Source organism: Cephus cinctus, unplaced genomic scaffold, assembly GCF_000341935.2.
Source record: "Cephus cinctus unplaced genomic scaffold, Ccin1 Ccin1_scaffold1111, whole genome shotgun sequence".
Classification (NCBI taxonomy): Eukaryota; Metazoa; Arthropoda; class Insecta; order Hymenoptera; family Cephidae; genus Cephus; species Cephus cinctus.
In genome coordinates, this window is record NW_014333620.1 from 204,513 (window position 1) to 219,910 (window position 15,398).

A 15,398-nucleotide genomic window follows, 5' to 3' on the forward strand; every position below is an offset into this window, starting at 1 on the left:
GGTGTTTCTCGAAAACTCCATTAAATAATCCTCGCCATTCATTGTTCTTATATAAAATTTCAATCACTTGCATCTTTCAAAATTCTTATGCTCCTTCAAACTATAACTGAAATGTCTCATCTGTTTCGCAACTGTATATGTATGACTAGTACGAGTCAGCGGCAGCAATGAGTCTGCTGTGGTCTGCTGGTAGGAAATCTACTGTCGTCCATCAAGGCCAGATAAGAATGGATACTCGTGTTTCGTCAGCAGCATCGATACGTATCCATGCCTTGCGCTTTAACAATTCAAAACGATTGCCAATATGCGCGAGCCTGAATTCTTTTCTGGTAAAAGTAGCATTTCCTTGTGCGCCGAATCGACGAGCGGGAAGGCAGATTCCAAAGCTCGAAGAGTAGATTTTAATTAATTATTTACTATACGTTTCGCAAATCCTTCAAGGAATCCAAGCTACCTTTTAGACAGGTATGATGTTGCTTGTATAATTCTGTAAAACGATTGTTCTAAGTTTTGTTAGAAAAATGTCAAGTTATCAAGGGAATGTTACCTGTCATGTGTCAACGGTATGGTATTACATCACATGTTAGTAATTTTCATTAAACTTTTAGCGCTCTAGTATTTCGCGAAAGTACTTTGTCCCAGACCACTGACGTGTCTGAAGTTGAAATTCTATTCTGGGTGTTGTGTTCTTGTCAGATTTGTTTGATAAGGTATTTAACGTTGTGTATTTGTACGGATCTTGTACTTTATAAAGACACTGACTCATTTGCTGTGCTTTTTTTATGGTGGATATAATTCCATACTTTTGTTCACAGTGAAGCCATTAACTGTTATGGGCTCATATTGATGCAGGAGGTTTGACTATTTTGAACTCTGTGTTTTAGAGAGAATATTGTATTTGCAAGGATGAGAGTTATCTTAGTGAAGTTCCGAGAGATCACCCAGAAATATCCCATTGTGAGGGGAATGGCATCGTACACTGTTATATGGCCTATTGGAAGTTTATTACAACAAAAGATTTCAGGCAAGAAGGATTTGAATTACATGCAAGCTCTCAGGTTCAGCATATATGGAGGATTTTTTGTTGCACCAACACTATATTGCTGGCTCAAGTGTGCTGGATATTTGTGGCCACGGAATAACTTTAGGTCTGCAGTCACAAAGGTAAATTCATTTGATCGAATCATTCTGCAATATTTATAACTATTCCGTCATGTTCATTTACAGGCCTTAGTGGAACAAGTCTCATACGGTCCAGCTGCAATGTGTTGTTTCTTCTTTGGAATAAATCTCTTAGAATTTAAACCCATTTCAGAATGTGTTGAAGAAGTGAAGCAAAAATTCTGGCCAACTTACAAAGTAAGCATTTATCTAAATTAAAATTTATTTCTTAATGTTACTTTTGGTCACATCTACATTTCTTATATAGGTTGGTGTTTGTGTTTGGCCAATTTTGCAAACCATTAACTTCGCTGTGGTCCCAGAACGCAACCGCGTGGTATACGTCAGCGTGTGTAGCTTAATGTGGACATCCTTCCTTGCTTATATGAAATCATTAGAAGCCAAACAATTAAAAAAGAATGTAATGCAAGATACTGAGAAGGAAGTTCAAAAAGTTCAAAACACAAGTGGGATACAACCACCTTCGCAGACAGTGGCCAAATCAAATTTGTTATCCAGTTGATGATAGAACCAATTAGACACTTAGCTTAGCTAATCTTATTTATATGTAATATAGTTTATACTATAACATACTATTTGTATTTTTACTTTGTTATCAAAATTATTGCGATAATACTGTATCTCGTGCTGTCACGATCTCAACTAAATCTGATGCTGGACATCAGAATCAAGTCGCTTTAGTGATAAGGTAAATGAGTACCTGTGAAATTTGTTGTTCCCCCCTAAAAAGAAGAGAGAATTAGGTATAAAGCACTATTGACAATAGTATTTTTAAATGTATCGTTTAAAATGATAAATTTTGTATGACACGCTAGTTTTTTATTAGGTAGTTCCAGAGTATACCAAGAAATGCCTTGACCTGGAAAACTGTGAAAGTATATACCATAATAATCTAAAGACTATAGTAATTTATTAAACTATTGACAATAATAAGGAAAAAACTGTATAGATGTGGTTTAGAATAAATTCTTTAGAACCTATCAACTCTATTGTTCTTCAATCATTGAATACCATTATGGAAAAAATCGTTATCTACTGAGATTTCGCTTAAAGTACAGTCACGTTAAAAAAAAAACTTTTAAAATATTGTCAAATGTAAAATGATTGTTAATATAGATCAAAGACATGAAATTTCGTTAGTTATATTAAAATAGCAAATTCTAAAATCAGTATATGTCAGTAGCTTTTTTTCATGTATTTCTATGAGAGAATTTATGATCAGTATGACAATGCTCCATCACGAGATTTTTTATTTAACATGGCTGCAAGAAGCTGATGATCTATCAAATTCGCGACAAAACGTATTCGCAAGGCACGCTATTATACCTAAATAAAGTATTATTTTCTTTGTCTGTCAGTGCCGTGTTATTAATTTTTATGCAAGTGAATAAAAGTGGACTTATGCGTAGTGAAATATTTTATTCCTTATACAAGTGCCAGCAATTCAGTAAGTTCATGGTTAGGCTTTCACATTGTCGAACTTCTATGAATGTTTCTAGGAACCAAGTGCGTGCTGTCCGACAAATTATCACTTGTGTTTTTCATTAATTGTTTTAGTAATCTATAACATTTTTGAGTGCGCTAGTTAAAGTTTTACTCAACATGGCACGACCCACTGCCTCAGCACAATGTGATTCTGTTGCATCCTACATGGATGGAGTTCATGTCAAAATAGCAGAGGCCTACAAACCGCCAAGGAAGATTGCCTTGCCTGCAGCATACAATAATAAGTTACCTGATGTGTCTAAACACACATATGACTTCAGCCTGGAGAAGTCTGTGCTGGAAAAGGTAAGACAATATATTACGAGTAGCTTCCACTTGATTCTGTGTAGTGTATTTATAATTGATAAGGTATTTATTAGATAAAGAAAAAGACCACTGCTGTAACTCAAAACTTACATTCTTTCAAAGTAAAGTCATACATTTCTATCATTACGTAGCTGCTTTCAATATTCTTTAGCATAGATTATCGACCTAACGTAAAGAGATTAACATTCGATAAGATGACAGAATGGCGAAAGATGAGAAACGCGAACAATGAAGCCCATCGTATTCGTCTGGAGGAAAAGAACAGAAAGGATGAAGAAGATTCTCCTCCGGCACCGCCACCACCACCTGAGACGGTAAAGCAATTACCGGTTAAGGTACCACCAGCTCCTGAAACAACGATACTCACACCGCAACCCCTATCTCCACCAGCCAATGACCTCCAAGATCTTGTGAAATCTAATGGACTAGATCTCCGAGATTTTGACAATGACACCAGTAGTCCTTTTGATAATATGGAGTTGAAAACTATCAATGATATGGAAGAGCTTGCTCAGGTTTATTGCTTATACGTCTTGAATATCCATATGTGCATTAATCAATATAAAATAACACTTGGCTTCTTATCTTTTCAATAGGTACTGCAACCAACAGCACAGTGGGTTCCTCCAGCAAAATTAGAAAATATCCTCAAAGAATTAACATTGGAAGAGCCACAAGAGGAAGAGAAGGAAAAACAAACAAAGATGCAGGGAGATAATCAGGAACAGGAAGACAAACGGAACGATTCTAATAAACGTAGCGTTTCTATAATTGTCCAGGAACTTCAGCGAGAATTAGCACGACCTATAATGGAGGTACGTAACGTAACTATCAATATCTTTTACGAGACGAATTCTTATATATATAACTCATTGTCCACCAGAACTGGAAGCCATGGCCAGATCTGGAGAGTCCGGACTGTGATACAGGAATCTCTATCACGAAACAAGACAACTCTACGTGCACCAGCTTCTCAAAACTGTCCAACCCTCTCATGGATCTTTCGGAAGAGAATCAAAAGCTAGCGAAACACCTCAGCGACATGGGTTTCCCATTGTCCAGGGCGGCACGAGCTATAAACGACCTCGGTGGTCAGGATAACAAGAAAGTAGTGGAATATCTACTAGCCGTACAATCACTGGAAGAGTTTGGAATCTCAGGTGATGATGCTGAGAAGGCTCTAGCCTTGACACAATACGATCAAGACAAGGCAAAGGAGTACTACGAGAATTTACGCACCCTGAGGGATCTGGGTTTTCCTGAAGACAAAGCATCCTTAGCGTTACTAAAGTGCAACATCGATAGGGATCGAGCCCTAGACTTTCTAGTCGCTTAGTGTCTACAGATGCCTGGTGCTCTCGTAAGCTACCATGTAATGTGAAGAATATACAGTGCTGAAGGACACTGTTATACACGATGAAACATCTAAATGAATAAGACTGCATACTGTGAGCCTATAGTACGCGTATCCAAGGGCCAAGCCTTCGTCTCGAATTCCTCCATGTCGAAAAATTTTTTTTTTCGCATAACTATTGAGGCTGCTAAAATTTTTGTGAAGACAAGACGATGAGATATCGAATACAATAAGGTAAGAGTCGTTTCAATAAATATTAAGGCTGATTAATCTTGTTGCATTTGTACATTCGACAATCTTGTACATAATAAATTGATTATAAATAATTAAATGTGATCAGTCATCTGCTATGTGCCATAGGAGATTCATTATACCGCCTGAGAACGCCACGTACTTAGATGCACAGCTGAAACACAAGAAGGTGTTTATAATTAATTATAAATATAATTAAATTTTATTTTCTACCTTCTACTACAACACAGGGCGACAGTCGGTATGGAATAAACATAACGACCCATTCCAACGGTCACCCAGGCTTCTGTAAAGATCGGCTCCTGACAGTGGGGATTCGTGCAGATGCTTATTGGTCCATTTTCAATTAAATTATATGGCACATAGTCGTCGGGAAGATGCTGTGATAATTTTCTTTTCCTAACCAATTGATGCGACACTTTTACTTTCAATGGTGAAACAAAAATCTCCACGGTATGTCGATACCTGAAATAATTGTTAATTGGTCCACTAAATTCCTAATTATCGCATTGTTAATTACCTTGAATTATATATTTTTCTCAATGCCAATTCCCACAGGGAGACTGTTCTATTTTCATGGACGGTATATACTTTTAATAATTGCCTTGGCAATTCAATTGGAATTTTAATCAATTCCTCGTTGGCAGTGTGTGCGCTTATAATGAGCTTGATATTATTATGAGATAAATTACCTTCTTTATGTATATTAAAACATCTAAACAATACAAGACAGGGGAATTACAATTAATTGCGGTATTTTAATATTGATTAAAATATTTAAAAAAGCATTTATACGTTTACCCATATGCCAGAACGTTTCCAACGTTTCTTGGACGTGGAACAGCTATAATCATTTGACACAGTACTATATAAGATAAATAATTAAGGCAGTTATTCGAGTCAAATCTTATAATAGGATTAGATAGAAATCCATTTAACGGTAAATATCTTAATCTGCGGAATTAAAAGTATATATCACACAATGTCAGTGGTATGAAAGTACAAAGAGTCAGACGGATACGTATAACAACAACCTGTTGGAGCATACAGAAATGCTTGATAACTCGGAAGCCAGTGTAAGCCTATTAGGCAATTCTTTCAATAGATTATTATCGACATTTAATTCACGTAGATTTGGAAGTGATCCAAGCCACTCTGGCAAAGTGACCAATCGGTTACCAGATATAGACAATACCTCAAGTCTCTCAAGCCGATGCAATTCTGTGCGTAAAATCTTGAGATTTTTTTAGAGAATTTTTTTTCTTTTCATGGACCTTCATACGACTCACCGGCTGGCAGTTTCTTTATAGAATTATCATTCAAGAGCAGGGATTTCAAGTTGCTGAGCTCTCCAATACATCCTGGCACTGATTGGAATTGATTAGCGCTCAAGTCGAGAACTGTTAATTGGCGCACAGCTCCGAATTGCTCGGGCAGATTGTGAATGCGATTCCCATAAAGATAGAGATTTTTTATGTTATGCAACTCGGCAATCCAGATTGGTAAATACGTTAGTTGATTCCATTTCAGATAAACTTCCTCGATGTGGCTACCGTAAGTTCTCACCACCTCGGGTATCTCTTTGAGTCCCCGATAATTCCAATGGAGTATGAGTTTCTGCTTGACCTCCTTCGCCATGTCTTCTGAATCGGAATACATTATTTCAATTTTGCCTGACAGCGCGTGCTGTTTCTTTTTCATACGGGAAACGGACAGGGACTAGTCTGATTTTGTTGCTCCGCGTTTACAGCCTTCAGGATAGACTTAAAATAGATTGGCCGACACCAATGGGTTCATACGATTGTGATTCACTGCGTCAGAGCTTTCTTAAATTTCCGCGCTCGTTATTAATCAATGCTAATCAACTTTTAATTAATGAAGTTACGTTTATCTTTTCTTCTTTCGCTCTAGCGAAAAAATATAAATACTTTTTGTACGTTCATGAAGCTATAATTATAAGGTATTCAGCATTCCTTGTAAATTCCCAGGGCTATTAACTTTTTAAGAACTAATTAAACCTTCTTGGAAAATTTTATAGATGATAACAGGAGTGGGATGGGTATTATCATTAATTATTCAATGAAAATATAATGAGATTATCAATTAGGCTTACAAAGAGCGGTTTTTCGGTTATAGAATATATGACTTTCGGGAAAACAAATTCAAATGATGCAACGGCGTCTACTGTTGCCAAGATCCGTGAGCTTTATAGTTTTGTGATGGAAAACGTATGGCGTCAATAGATAAATAAAATTGAATTATTATTTATATATATTAAGGAGGAAGACTTTTGTACGCATAACTGCCATTTAATTACCTTCACAGATGTTTTTTTACGTGAACGATTAATGAGTGCGTCAGTTTATACTTCGTTCGTCGACGGCCGTTGGACTCTAGGCGAATTCAGAAATGGTTGACGAAGATTCTTTACGTTTTTCTCACGTTTTTCCTGTGTGTCCTATTTTTGCGTTGTAACTATCTCCAAGTCGTATGTGATCTCAGTGAGTTCTGTCTGGATTCATTCCCACATTTGCATGAACGGTCGGCAATAGACGGCAGCTGATAGAGCGGTAACTGATGATAATACGAGAACAGTGATAAAATTTGGAAGATTATTAATTGATTTTGCTATAATCTTCCTTTAAGATATGGATCTGGCTAGGAATGTCTGGAGGAGATCCCTCTTCGTGTATAAAAGCAGTTTGCAAGCTTCCTTGAGAAACGGGTAAGAGATAATAGAGGATTATAACCTAATAAGTTTTAAAGACTAAAGATTGACATTGCTTTACTACTTGGTTATATATTTTTGTATTACAGTAGTACCGGTAATACTTCAAATGTTGCTGAAGTAGCTGTATTTTCAAGGGATGGTGATTCTGGTTTGGCTATCACTGATGCTGGTGATACAAAGCCTAAAGATGACTTGGTCTTTAACGCTCTTGGTGCTACTGACGAGCTTTCCTCTTATATTGGACTAGCTAGAGAGTTTGCGTGTGATGGAAAAGTTGAGCATCCTTATGTGGATAAACTTAAGAGGGTGCAAATGATATTGTTCGATCTTAGTCATGCCATTTCTAAATCCATACCTGGAAAGACTAAGCCTTTCGAGAACAAACACACTAAAGATCTGGAAGAGTGGATACTGGAATATTCTAATCAATTACCACCTCCGGAAGATTACATCATTCCTGTATATATATATTTATGAATTTATTTTACTCTATTTAGCAAAGGTGCATAGAATACATTTATAACTTTTTGGTATTTTATCAGGGTGGAGGCAAGGCTTGTGCATCCTTACATGTGGCAAGAACTATCTGCAGGCGTGCAGAACGAAGTGTCACTCCACTAGTACGGGATGGTGCGCTAGACAGGGAAGCACAAACTTATTTGAACAGGTTGTCTGACTTTCTTTTAACCATATCGCGTATTGCTGCAAAGTGTGACGAGCGCACAGAAAATATTTACATCCCTCGAGCTGAAGTCACAGAACAAAAGTAAATGACTGATATTTAGTAAATTGTGCAGGGCACAAGTTAGAGTGCACTCAACTTACCAAAAGTACCATGAGTATGTGTATTATCGCTAGAATATAAAAATAAATCACAATTGTGGCGCGCTGCAATACAATGCTGCGGAGTATTAAAAGCAGTTTCTTGACCAAGTTACAAATCTGAATTGTCTTTTGGCCATACAAATTATCAATCGCAATTATCATTGTTATTAAAGCATTAGAGCTTCCATATTCTTTTATTTTACGAACTACGTAAGCAGCAGAATAAAAGGTTTTTATAGACACGAATTATATATGCTGAAAGAATTTATGTCGCATAAACCGTGAGATTCAACAGAAATATAATTAGGAATACCTTATACTCGTATAGAATTTGTTATATATCTAACCATGGAAATAGTCATTACTGATACTGCTAAGAAATTATTTATCTTGTTGATTGATGTTATTCGTATACATGTAGAACGTATATTTATTAAATGACAATTCTAACAACTTAATCTACGATAATCGTTTACATAGAACTTTACGTAAAATATATATCTATATATATATGTAAGACGTAAAAACGTAATAAAAACCAAAATTTATGTCTTCATAGAAGAAGTCATTACAAAAGCTATTATTGACGTAGTTGATGTATCAAATGTAAGCAAGTTTCGGAATCCGCGATAAAATCGTACGAAGAATGCAAAAACTTTATTGTCTCATACACATTTTTATTCCAAAACTTGTTCTCCCTCTGTAACTTCCTTCAAATTCAATAACTCCAGTATACCATGGCCTTTAGTCTCAGAGCGTACCAGTTCATCAATCTCCCTGTACTGCCCTGGATCAATTAGACAAATCAAATTCAAGCTTCCACTGTCCCAATCTTCAGATTCAACTTTAGCAGCCAGTTTCATTATTTTCTCTCTTAATTTTCGTGCTTCCTTGCCTGTTATAAGAACCCTGAGTCTCATCTGAGCTCGTTCGAGAGGCATTACAGTTTTTAGTTGTTGTATAACATCCAAAGCTTGTTGTTTTGCATTGCGATTAGGTTTCACTGAGAAATGAATATCTTTCATGGCCTTTTCAATCATTGAAACAGGGTAGGGTCGTTTAGTCTCTGGATTTACGCATTTTTCTGCTACAGTTGTAGCGATATCCTTAAGCATAGAATCCAAAGCAGAATGTCTCTCCTTGTCAGACACCTGAAGTTCCCCCTTCTCAAGGATGTCCTTGCAAATTTCTGTCTGGTCTTCTTTGCCAAAAGCTTTTATCAAATCCTCCTTCTTCGCTACCTGACCTTTGGATACGTTTGTAAAGACTGTATGAGTCTGAAGTACCTCGTTTATATCTTTTTCCCTGTGAAAACAAACAAAAAGACCTTGTATCTCTGTATAAGATTCGTAGGAGACTTCAGGTGAACACCTCCACGATTTTTACATTTTCTAGGTTAGGTTTATTACAAATTCCAAGAATTTGCATAAATATAATCAAAAAAATGGATAAAACCTCGTCATAGTACTTAGTATCAACTTACAACTTGTTTCTCCATGATACAACCTTATTTCGGTAACAAGCGATTTCAAATCGCTTTCCACCTTTTTTCATTCGTACCACAGCGACATTTGTCAACCTGATCTGGTTTATCGGTGTGAATATCAATGACATTTTTATAAATCACTACGTTTTGCACGTATTTTATGATATCTCGCGGTGCAACACGCCGTATATGCGACTTAAACAAAGTTTTTGAATTGTGCAATTTTATTGGTAAAGCACAAGTCACATTACGATTTGAAGTGTCTGAACGTTGCCTGAGGTTGCGTATTAGTGCATTGCGCATCGATTTTCTGGTTTAGGTGGCCCAAATCTTGTGCCATTTAAAACGGTGCAAAGAACATGATTCGGTATTGTCACAGCTGTAAAATAATTTGAAGAAAAGATATCCGAGAGTAACAGTCATGCATCCTATTGAAAGATACCATCTATGGTTACCGCATTACGCGCAATATTGTATCAGGCGTCCAATATTAATTCAAATATATCTAGTGTGAAGTTGCAGCGAAGATCCGCCAGATCGTCTGCTGCGCAATTCAAAACGTGAATCAATTTATTCTGCGTAGCAAAATATATAGGTATATAAATCATATAGAGTTTAACTGCTTCTCTGCAATAAATCGCTGAACAAACATTCGAACCATGAGACCCAATAGTATCAGTAGCCAAGAAATATGTCCCGCCTAGCCAAAATGCAAAATAATTTCCTTACGGTATTTAATCTTGTAAATTGGTAATTACATTATTATATAATCTCAAGACTATTAATTTGCGGACACATATAATCCGTAGGGACTTAATTCGGCTTGTCATGAAAATTGTATCATGCTCCCGAGGATTTATGATGCATTGATGTATGTACTGGAGTCGACAATCTGTAGCGGAATCGCGCGTACAATAGCAGATAAATAGAGAAGAGGGAAAGGATACGGAGGAAGAAGAGGAAAAAAAGAGTATGGATAATCGAGGGAGGCTGGTGGCTGACGTCACTCACCGTGAAAATGTTCGAGTTGCGCGCGCAAACTCTAATCGCGCGCATGCGCGCTGTCCCTATTGTGCGGGAATGTATTGAACATGGCGGACGCGAGTTTGATGCCGTTTGACGTGCGCGAAAAATGATCGTCCTAACGTGTTCCTGACGGTACGATCGTCGCGAATCCCAATCGTTAACGATAACTAAACGAGACAGTCACAATATCGTTAAAGTGCATTCGTGAGAATGGCCCTGGTCACGGTGCAACGATCGCCGAGCGTCACCAGTTCCCCCCAGAGTTCGGTGAGTTTTGTATTTCTGCAAAAAGAAAACGTTATTCGTTGACAGTACACTCTGTCATTTGACTCTAGTTATAATACTTGTACTCGTGCCTATCAATTTTTGCGAATCTCAGTGAGATAAAGCTGCAGATAAACCATCAAAATCATACGGAGCAATCGGGAGCATCCGAAACTTTACAAACAAAAGGATCCTCCTCAATCCGATACAGCACGTCAAGCATGAAGTCATTGAAAAGATATCACAATTTTCATAAAATTCATCCTAAATCTATCGATGCTCCAAATATAACAAGAACAGTTCAAATCCAGTCTCTTGACAGCTACCAAAAATGACCTGGAATAACTTTCTATTGGCCCTCCCGCGAATTTAAAACTGTTCCTCCATCAATTTGCGAAATCGTATCGCACCTGACAAATTGTCTATAGTAAACTCCAAGATTAATCTCCTAATTATACTCAGCGAAGCATTAATCAAATAATAACATCTGTTAAAGCATTCTGTTTGAGTATGTATCAGCAATAAGCTGTTTACCAAATACGTCTATCGCAATCAGAAACGCTTACAATCCAGAGAGACTAGTGCAAAGCGATAACGCATTGAATCAGTTATCAGGATGCGATTTATCCAATTGGCTATTACATTGCTTTGTCACGTCGCTTAAATAGCTGACTAGGAAATCGCAGCGAACTGGTTTCCGGTCAATCCACATCATCCCATTAGCTCCACATACGCCAGCCGTTAATTTCACGTTTACTCCCAATAATAGAATTGTTAGGATCTCCGATCGTTCAAACGCGTCAAACAATGAAGATCTGACTCAATTTGATAACATGAATTTGGTAACGGATTTGATAACATCCTGGTATGGTAAATATCACTCTCTACGGTATCTAAGGGCTTATATGTATTTCTGTCTCTATCTTTCAATACGTGCACACATACATGCACATAGGGCCATGGACAATTCCAGTATCGGCGCAGGGCGTCGTGGCGCTAGCTCTGTATCTGTCAGTAAGTGGAGGCTGCTAGTGGCTGCAGAATTCTAACCATTGGAAGGGATGAAGGAAGCGCGGCCAACTTCGCTCGGTGCCGAAGCTTTTCATTCAGTCGCTCGCCGTCTCTCGTAAGGACGGTACGACGCGAAATCAGGACGTCCTCCACGAGTTTAACTCGAAATCGATATAAAAACCGACATTACTCGGAGCGCCTCGGATTGTTTTTAAATAATCCTCTGAAGTACGCGTAACGCGGCAGGAACGATGACTCGTCATAGATTAAATAAAATACATGGAGTTTCGTATGAGCCGACTTTTCGTGACAGCTGATAGGTGTTCGTGACAAGGACTTCTGTTCGTCTCAAGTGTCCCTTGATAACAAGTAAAATCATTTACCACTCTGGTGAACAATGATCAAATAATCCCGAGCAGCGAATCGTTAAAGGTTCTTAAGATCCTAGAGTCAGCTCCTCTTCGTACACCCTGGAGATGATTCTACTAAAACAAAAGAGTGCGATGCTCTACGTTTTGCCACCTCCGTCGGCACCGACCCCACCGTCACCCTGGAATAGCATACTATGGGGTGAGGATAAACGACCACGCACTAGAATGGCCCGTGGGACTCGGGTGATGCAGCTGCGCGACAAGGTTACCGCCAAAGTAAGATTATTCAAAATACAAAACTCAAAACGCATGCAACAACTCGCTCTGAGTCTCGTCAGAAGCATCTTGGGCAATTAGTGAAATCAGTTCGTAATCGTTGATTCTATTATATAAACCAAAGACGCTAGACGGTTTCAGAGCACTATTATTTAATCGTGCCGCCATTTCATTCCCAAGCGCAACAACCGTTACGTATTGTTCGACTGATATGCGACTGGGATCTTTTTCTTTCTCTTGGACGTTTCTTTTCTCTTTCTCCTCGACGTCAAAGGCCAATGCAATTAGTCAAACTGTACGTCCATCCACCGTTGAACAATTTTTCAATATTTTCATACAGCACGCGTACCTTCGAGATTATTCTAGGAGTGCGCCGTGCTCGTGCGTCTCTGCCCTTTTCTCTCTCGTTAAGTCAACCGGCGCGTCACTGTTTTCGTTCGTCCGATTACGCCGAGTGGCGCGATGTTACTTTTAAAATTATTGAAACTATCTTGAACTCGCGAACGGTTCTCGATATCCGTCACTCCGCGTGTACGACAGTTTATTTCAAGGTTAGGATTCTCTGCGGACTATTTTATTTCCTGGGTTTATTATTCTCGTATGAATTTCAGGAACGTCGTGCCTCGCAAAGTCATGCGCTATATTTAAGTCACCCGGAGAGAGGTTAGCTGAACCTTGGCCGTACCTACGTTACCTAGCGCATATACCTATATGTATATACGAGGAATGACACTTCTTCCGCGAACAGTAGGCCGACCGTCTGGAACTGCTAGTATTCGTTTTTCATATACACTCTTTAATCTTTTTATGGGTAAAATTTTCATGTGATTTTGTTATTGAAATTCTCCCTTCGGGATACCCGATACAGGTATACTCTGCACGTATAAAATGAGTGAAGACGAATTCCGATAGAGAATCATGACGAGTCCTATCGTCTTTCTGTCAATCGGTGATTGTAAACACGGGGATCGTTAGCACTGCATTTACTTGGTCTTCGTCTCGTGCGTATAGCTGAAAGTCAAGGATTTTTCTTGGTTTGACGTCTAGGAGAATAAGACGGTATGGAATCTGTGCATAAGGAAATAGTATTACGGTGATCTTGCGCCCTGGAGAAAAAAATAAGAATAAGGGTGACTTGGGGTGTGTCAGGAGCAGGGAAGACATCGTGACGTCACGCGATATCGCAGGCGTCGCATCGTTTTCGTCGTCATTTTTATGAAGTGGCTGTCGAAGACGCGAGAGAGACAGAGAGAGGGAGTATCAGGAAAATATGAAGACCGAGAGAGAGGACGAGTACACGTCCAGAAATCGAAGCCTCATTTTACTCAGTGATTCAATATGGCGATCGGTATCGGTTTCCAGTGGGCCCGGCTTTTAAAGCGGCTACTCGAATTCCCCTCGAGTACCCTCCTCTTCCTCTTCCTCGTCCATCCGTCCATCCAGGGGGCTTTGTTCGCCAAGTGAACAAAAGAATCGCACCAAGGCGTGCCCTGGCACTCGGCCGTCTCCATGCGAGCGTTGTCCACGAGTTATCTTGCGCTTGGGAAAACTTTTTCACGTGACAGTACCAACCTTACGGATCTTCGGCTCCCTTCAGACTAATCGATGGATTGAAATTCAAACTGATCAATGGACTTTACCTTCCGCGCACTCAGCAGTACAGGTAGAGGAGAAGGCATCGCCTCGTTTCATCCATTTTTTTTGATTGGACAGAACTATTGGTAAAAACTGAGGCTAACTTCACACAGGTATGGGATTCGTTGAAATGCATAAGATTCAGAACTGTTTAAATGGAGTATCGGATGTGGGATGCTGAACGTGAAGACAGCGTCCCGCTTTTATAAATACCGTTTTTTTTTTTGCTAAATGACTGTTGCTAAAACCTATTAGAAGTCCAGGTATTTTTTGGATTCCGGCGCACGAGACGCGAGATTTAGAATCACGTGTTTTTTATTTTTACCATTTTAATCTGAAATGTCTATTCATTACTGTTTGGTAACTCTGTTCATTAACCTATCATGTACAATCGCTCCTAGAATATATGACTCGTGGGTCGTGTAGTATCTAGGTACGTAAAGACGATTGCGTAGGTCGTATTGTCTTGGAGTACCCAGTGCGCAGAGTGACACAACACAGCGTTAAAGTGCTTCCAAGTGATGGCAATTCCTAAGTCCGATGACAATCTCGGCTGGGAATTATTTTCGCTGACGTTAAGTAATTGCATCATTTTTATAGATAATTATAAACCAACTGATAGTTAACGATCGCGCGTACTGTACCGGAAGCTTATTCGAACTGGAGCATGTGAATGACCTTGGCAATGTAAGAAAAAACGAAGTCTCCATTCGCCTAAGGAGTTTCTGTCTAGGAGGGCAAAAAACGCAAAACTGGTCCCGGTATGACGCGTGAAATATTGTTGCCGAGACATCCGTCAAGATGGAATGGAAGCTGGTCCATCTTATTGGCGCCGTTAAAGGCGTCGACTCGGATCAAGAAAGTTACCGACACGTCAAACAGTCAAATATATTCACCAACTGTGTACCAAGGGCCGTGAAGGAAGCAGCTGGTAATTTTAAGTGTTGCAGTTGTAAAGAAAGAGAAATACAATTTTTTGAAATAATTCTAACCGGTGCAGAGATGAAATTACACGTAGCCGGATGGAAGTTTATGCAGACGTTGCTGACTGCTGAGAAGAGCGGTGGGGGTTAAAGATATGGAGAAAGAGAAGTAGCAACGTAATAACATGAGAAACCAGTGAAAAATAAACTGCGTTTCTCTTGAGTTCTCTCTTTATTCTTTTTTCTTCCT

At 38.8% G+C, this 15,398-nt stretch overlaps 6 protein-coding genes across 19 annotated transcripts in view; 4 read left to right on the forward strand and 2 right to left on the reverse strand.

The window, feature by feature from the left end:
• Positions 1–100: 100 nt before the first annotated feature.
• LOC107272155 (mpv17-like protein) lies at positions 101–2,162 on the forward strand. Of its 5 annotated transcripts, none has more exons than XM_015749010.2 (5): positions 101–465; positions 609–710; positions 816–1,164; positions 1,228–1,359; positions 1,430–2,162. In XM_015749010.2, exons 3-5 carry the CDS (start codon positions 907–909, stop codon positions 1,682–1,684), a joined length of 645 nt encoding a protein of 214 aa, XP_015604496.1. In that variant the 5' UTR covers positions 101–465; positions 609–710; positions 816–906; the 3' UTR covers positions 1,685–2,162. The 5 variants fall into 5 exon arrangements, with proteins under 5 accessions (XP_015604496.1, XP_024945210.1, XP_015604493.1 ...); XM_025089442.1 differs by having other exon boundaries at positions 885–1,164; XM_015749007.2 differs by lacking the exon at positions 609–710 and having other exon boundaries at positions 101–582; positions 885–1,164.
• A 178-nt stretch (positions 2,163–2,340) lies between these two features.
• On the forward strand, positions 2,341–7,059 carry LOC107272148 (actin cytoskeleton-regulatory complex protein pan1). 4 transcript variants are annotated; one of them, XR_003061124.1, is made up of 6 exons: positions 2,341–2,629; positions 2,740–2,973; positions 3,189–3,509; positions 3,591–3,809; positions 3,878–4,582; positions 6,926–7,059. XR_003061124.1 is itself a non-coding variant. In XM_015748989.2 (5 exons), the coding sequence occupies exons 2-5, from the start codon at positions 2,785–2,787 to the stop codon at positions 4,328–4,330; spliced, it is 1,182 nt and encodes a 393-aa protein (XP_015604475.1). In that variant the 5' UTR covers positions 2,341–2,629; positions 2,740–2,784; the 3' UTR covers positions 4,331–4,674. The 4 variants fall into 4 exon arrangements, 2 of the variants coding, with proteins under 2 accessions (XP_015604475.1, XP_015604479.1); XR_003061125.1 differs by lacking the exon at positions 6,926–7,059 and adding an exon at positions 4,709–4,845; XM_015748989.2 differs by lacking the exon at positions 6,926–7,059 and having other exon boundaries at positions 3,878–4,674.
• LOC107272146 (plant intracellular Ras-group-related LRR protein 7-like) lies at positions 4,605–7,056 on the reverse strand. 5 transcript variants are annotated; one of them, XM_015748986.2, is made up of 7 exons: positions 6,918–7,056; positions 5,890–6,240; positions 5,635–5,821; positions 5,402–5,554; positions 5,121–5,315; positions 4,814–5,065; positions 4,605–4,754 (listed from the first exon to the last, which is right to left on the reverse strand). In XM_015748986.2, exons 2-7 carry the CDS (start codon positions 6,236–6,238, stop codon positions 4,685–4,687), a joined length of 1,206 nt encoding a protein of 401 aa, XP_015604472.1. In that variant the 5' UTR covers positions 6,239–6,240; positions 6,918–7,056; the 3' UTR covers positions 4,605–4,684. The 5 variants fall into 5 exon arrangements, with proteins under 5 accessions (XP_015604472.1, XP_015604471.1, XP_015604470.1 ...); XM_015748985.2 differs by having other exon boundaries at positions 5,890–6,243; positions 6,918–7,054; XM_015748984.2 differs by lacking the exon at positions 6,918–7,056 and having other exon boundaries at positions 5,890–6,560.
• LOC107272156 (cob(I)yrinic acid a,c-diamide adenosyltransferase, mitochondrial) lies at positions 6,950–8,704 on the forward strand. 2 transcript variants are annotated; one of them, XM_015749011.2, is made up of 4 exons: positions 6,952–7,170; positions 7,247–7,325; positions 7,418–7,790; positions 7,874–8,704. In XM_015749011.2, exons 2-4 carry the CDS (start codon positions 7,249–7,251, stop codon positions 8,099–8,101), a joined length of 678 nt encoding a protein of 225 aa, XP_015604497.1. In that variant the 5' UTR covers positions 6,952–7,170; positions 7,247–7,248; the 3' UTR covers positions 8,102–8,704. The 2 variants fall into 2 exon arrangements, with proteins under 2 accessions (XP_015604498.1, XP_015604497.1); XM_015749012.2 differs by having other exon boundaries at positions 6,950–7,325.
• On the reverse strand, positions 8,569–10,082 carry LOC107272154 (ribosome maturation protein SBDS). Its single transcript, XM_015749005.1, has 2 exons — positions 9,640–10,082; positions 8,569–9,461 (listed from the first exon to the last, which is right to left on the reverse strand). The coding sequence occupies exons 1-2, from the start codon at positions 9,768–9,770 to the stop codon at positions 8,834–8,836; spliced, it is 759 nt and encodes a 252-aa protein (XP_015604491.1). The 5' UTR covers positions 9,771–10,082; the 3' UTR covers positions 8,569–8,833.
• A 627-nt stretch (positions 10,083–10,709) lies between these two features.
• The window catches only part of LOC107272141 (protein phosphatase Slingshot homolog 2), a 71,127-nt gene continuing 66,438 nt past the window's right edge, over positions 10,710–15,398 (forward strand). Inside the window, exon 1 of one of the 2 annotated variants that reach the window (XM_015748972.2) lies at positions 10,710–10,935. In XM_015748972.2, coding sequence (XP_015604458.1) covers positions 10,879–10,935 — 57 coding nt within the window. In that variant the 5' untranslated portion in view covers positions 10,710–10,878. Of the gene's footprint in view, positions 10,936–12,039; positions 12,591–15,398 lie in introns of those variants that run through there. The other variant, XM_015748970.2, reaches the window with a different exon arrangement.

Bases quoted from the DNA above. Each gene is read 5' to 3' on its own strand.
- LOC107272146 (XM_015748984.2), bottom strand. From the start codon at position 6,301: ATGAAAAAGAAACAGCACGCGCTGTCAGGCAAAATTGAAATAATGTAT. The intron at 5,066-5,120 runs GTAATTAACAAT...CAATTATTTCAG, and splicing joins AGAAAAATATATAATTCAAG to GTATCGACATACCGTGGAGA. The intron at 4,755-4,813 runs GTAGAAAATAAA...CTTGTGTTTCAG, and splicing joins GCCCTGTGTTGTAGTAGAAG to CTGTGCATCTAAGTACGTGG.
- LOC107272155 (XM_015749006.2), top strand. From the start codon at position 541: ATGTTACCTGTCATGTGTCAACG. The intron at 1,165-1,227 runs GTAAATTCATTT...GTTCATTTACAG, and splicing joins TTAGGTCTGCAGTCACAAAG to GCCTTAGTGGAACAAGTCTC. The intron at 1,360-1,429 runs GTAAGCATTTAT...TTTCTTATATAG, and splicing joins AATTCTGGCCAACTTACAAA to GTTGGTGTTTGTGTTTGGCC.
- LOC107272148 (XM_015748989.2), top strand. From the start codon at position 2,785: ATGGCACGACCCACTGCCTCAGCACAATGTGATTCTGTTGCATCCTAC. The intron at 3,510-3,590 runs GTTTATTGCTTA...TCTTTTCAATAG, and splicing joins ATATGGAAGAGCTTGCTCAG to GTACTGCAACCAACAGCACA. The intron at 3,810-3,877 runs GTACGTAACGTA...ATTGTCCACCAG, and splicing joins TAGCACGACCTATAATGGAG to AACTGGAAGCCATGGCCAGA.
- LOC107272156 (XM_015749012.2), top strand. From the start codon at position 7,249: ATGGATCTGGCTAGGAATGTCTGGAGGAGATCCCTCTTCGTGTATAAA. The intron at 7,326-7,417 runs GTAAGAGATAAT...TTTGTATTACAG, and splicing joins CAAGCTTCCTTGAGAAACGG to TAGTACCGGTAATACTTCAA. The intron at 7,791-7,873 runs GTATATATATAT...GTATTTTATCAG, and splicing joins CGGAAGATTACATCATTCCT to GGTGGAGGCAAGGCTTGTGC.
- LOC107272154 (XM_015749005.1), bottom strand. From the start codon at position 9,770: ATGTCATTGATATTCACACCGATAAACCAGATCAGGTTGACAAATGTC. The intron at 9,462-9,639 runs GTAAGTTGATAC...TTGTTTTCACAG, and splicing joins GTATCATGGAGAAACAAGTT to GGAAAAAGATATAAACGAGG.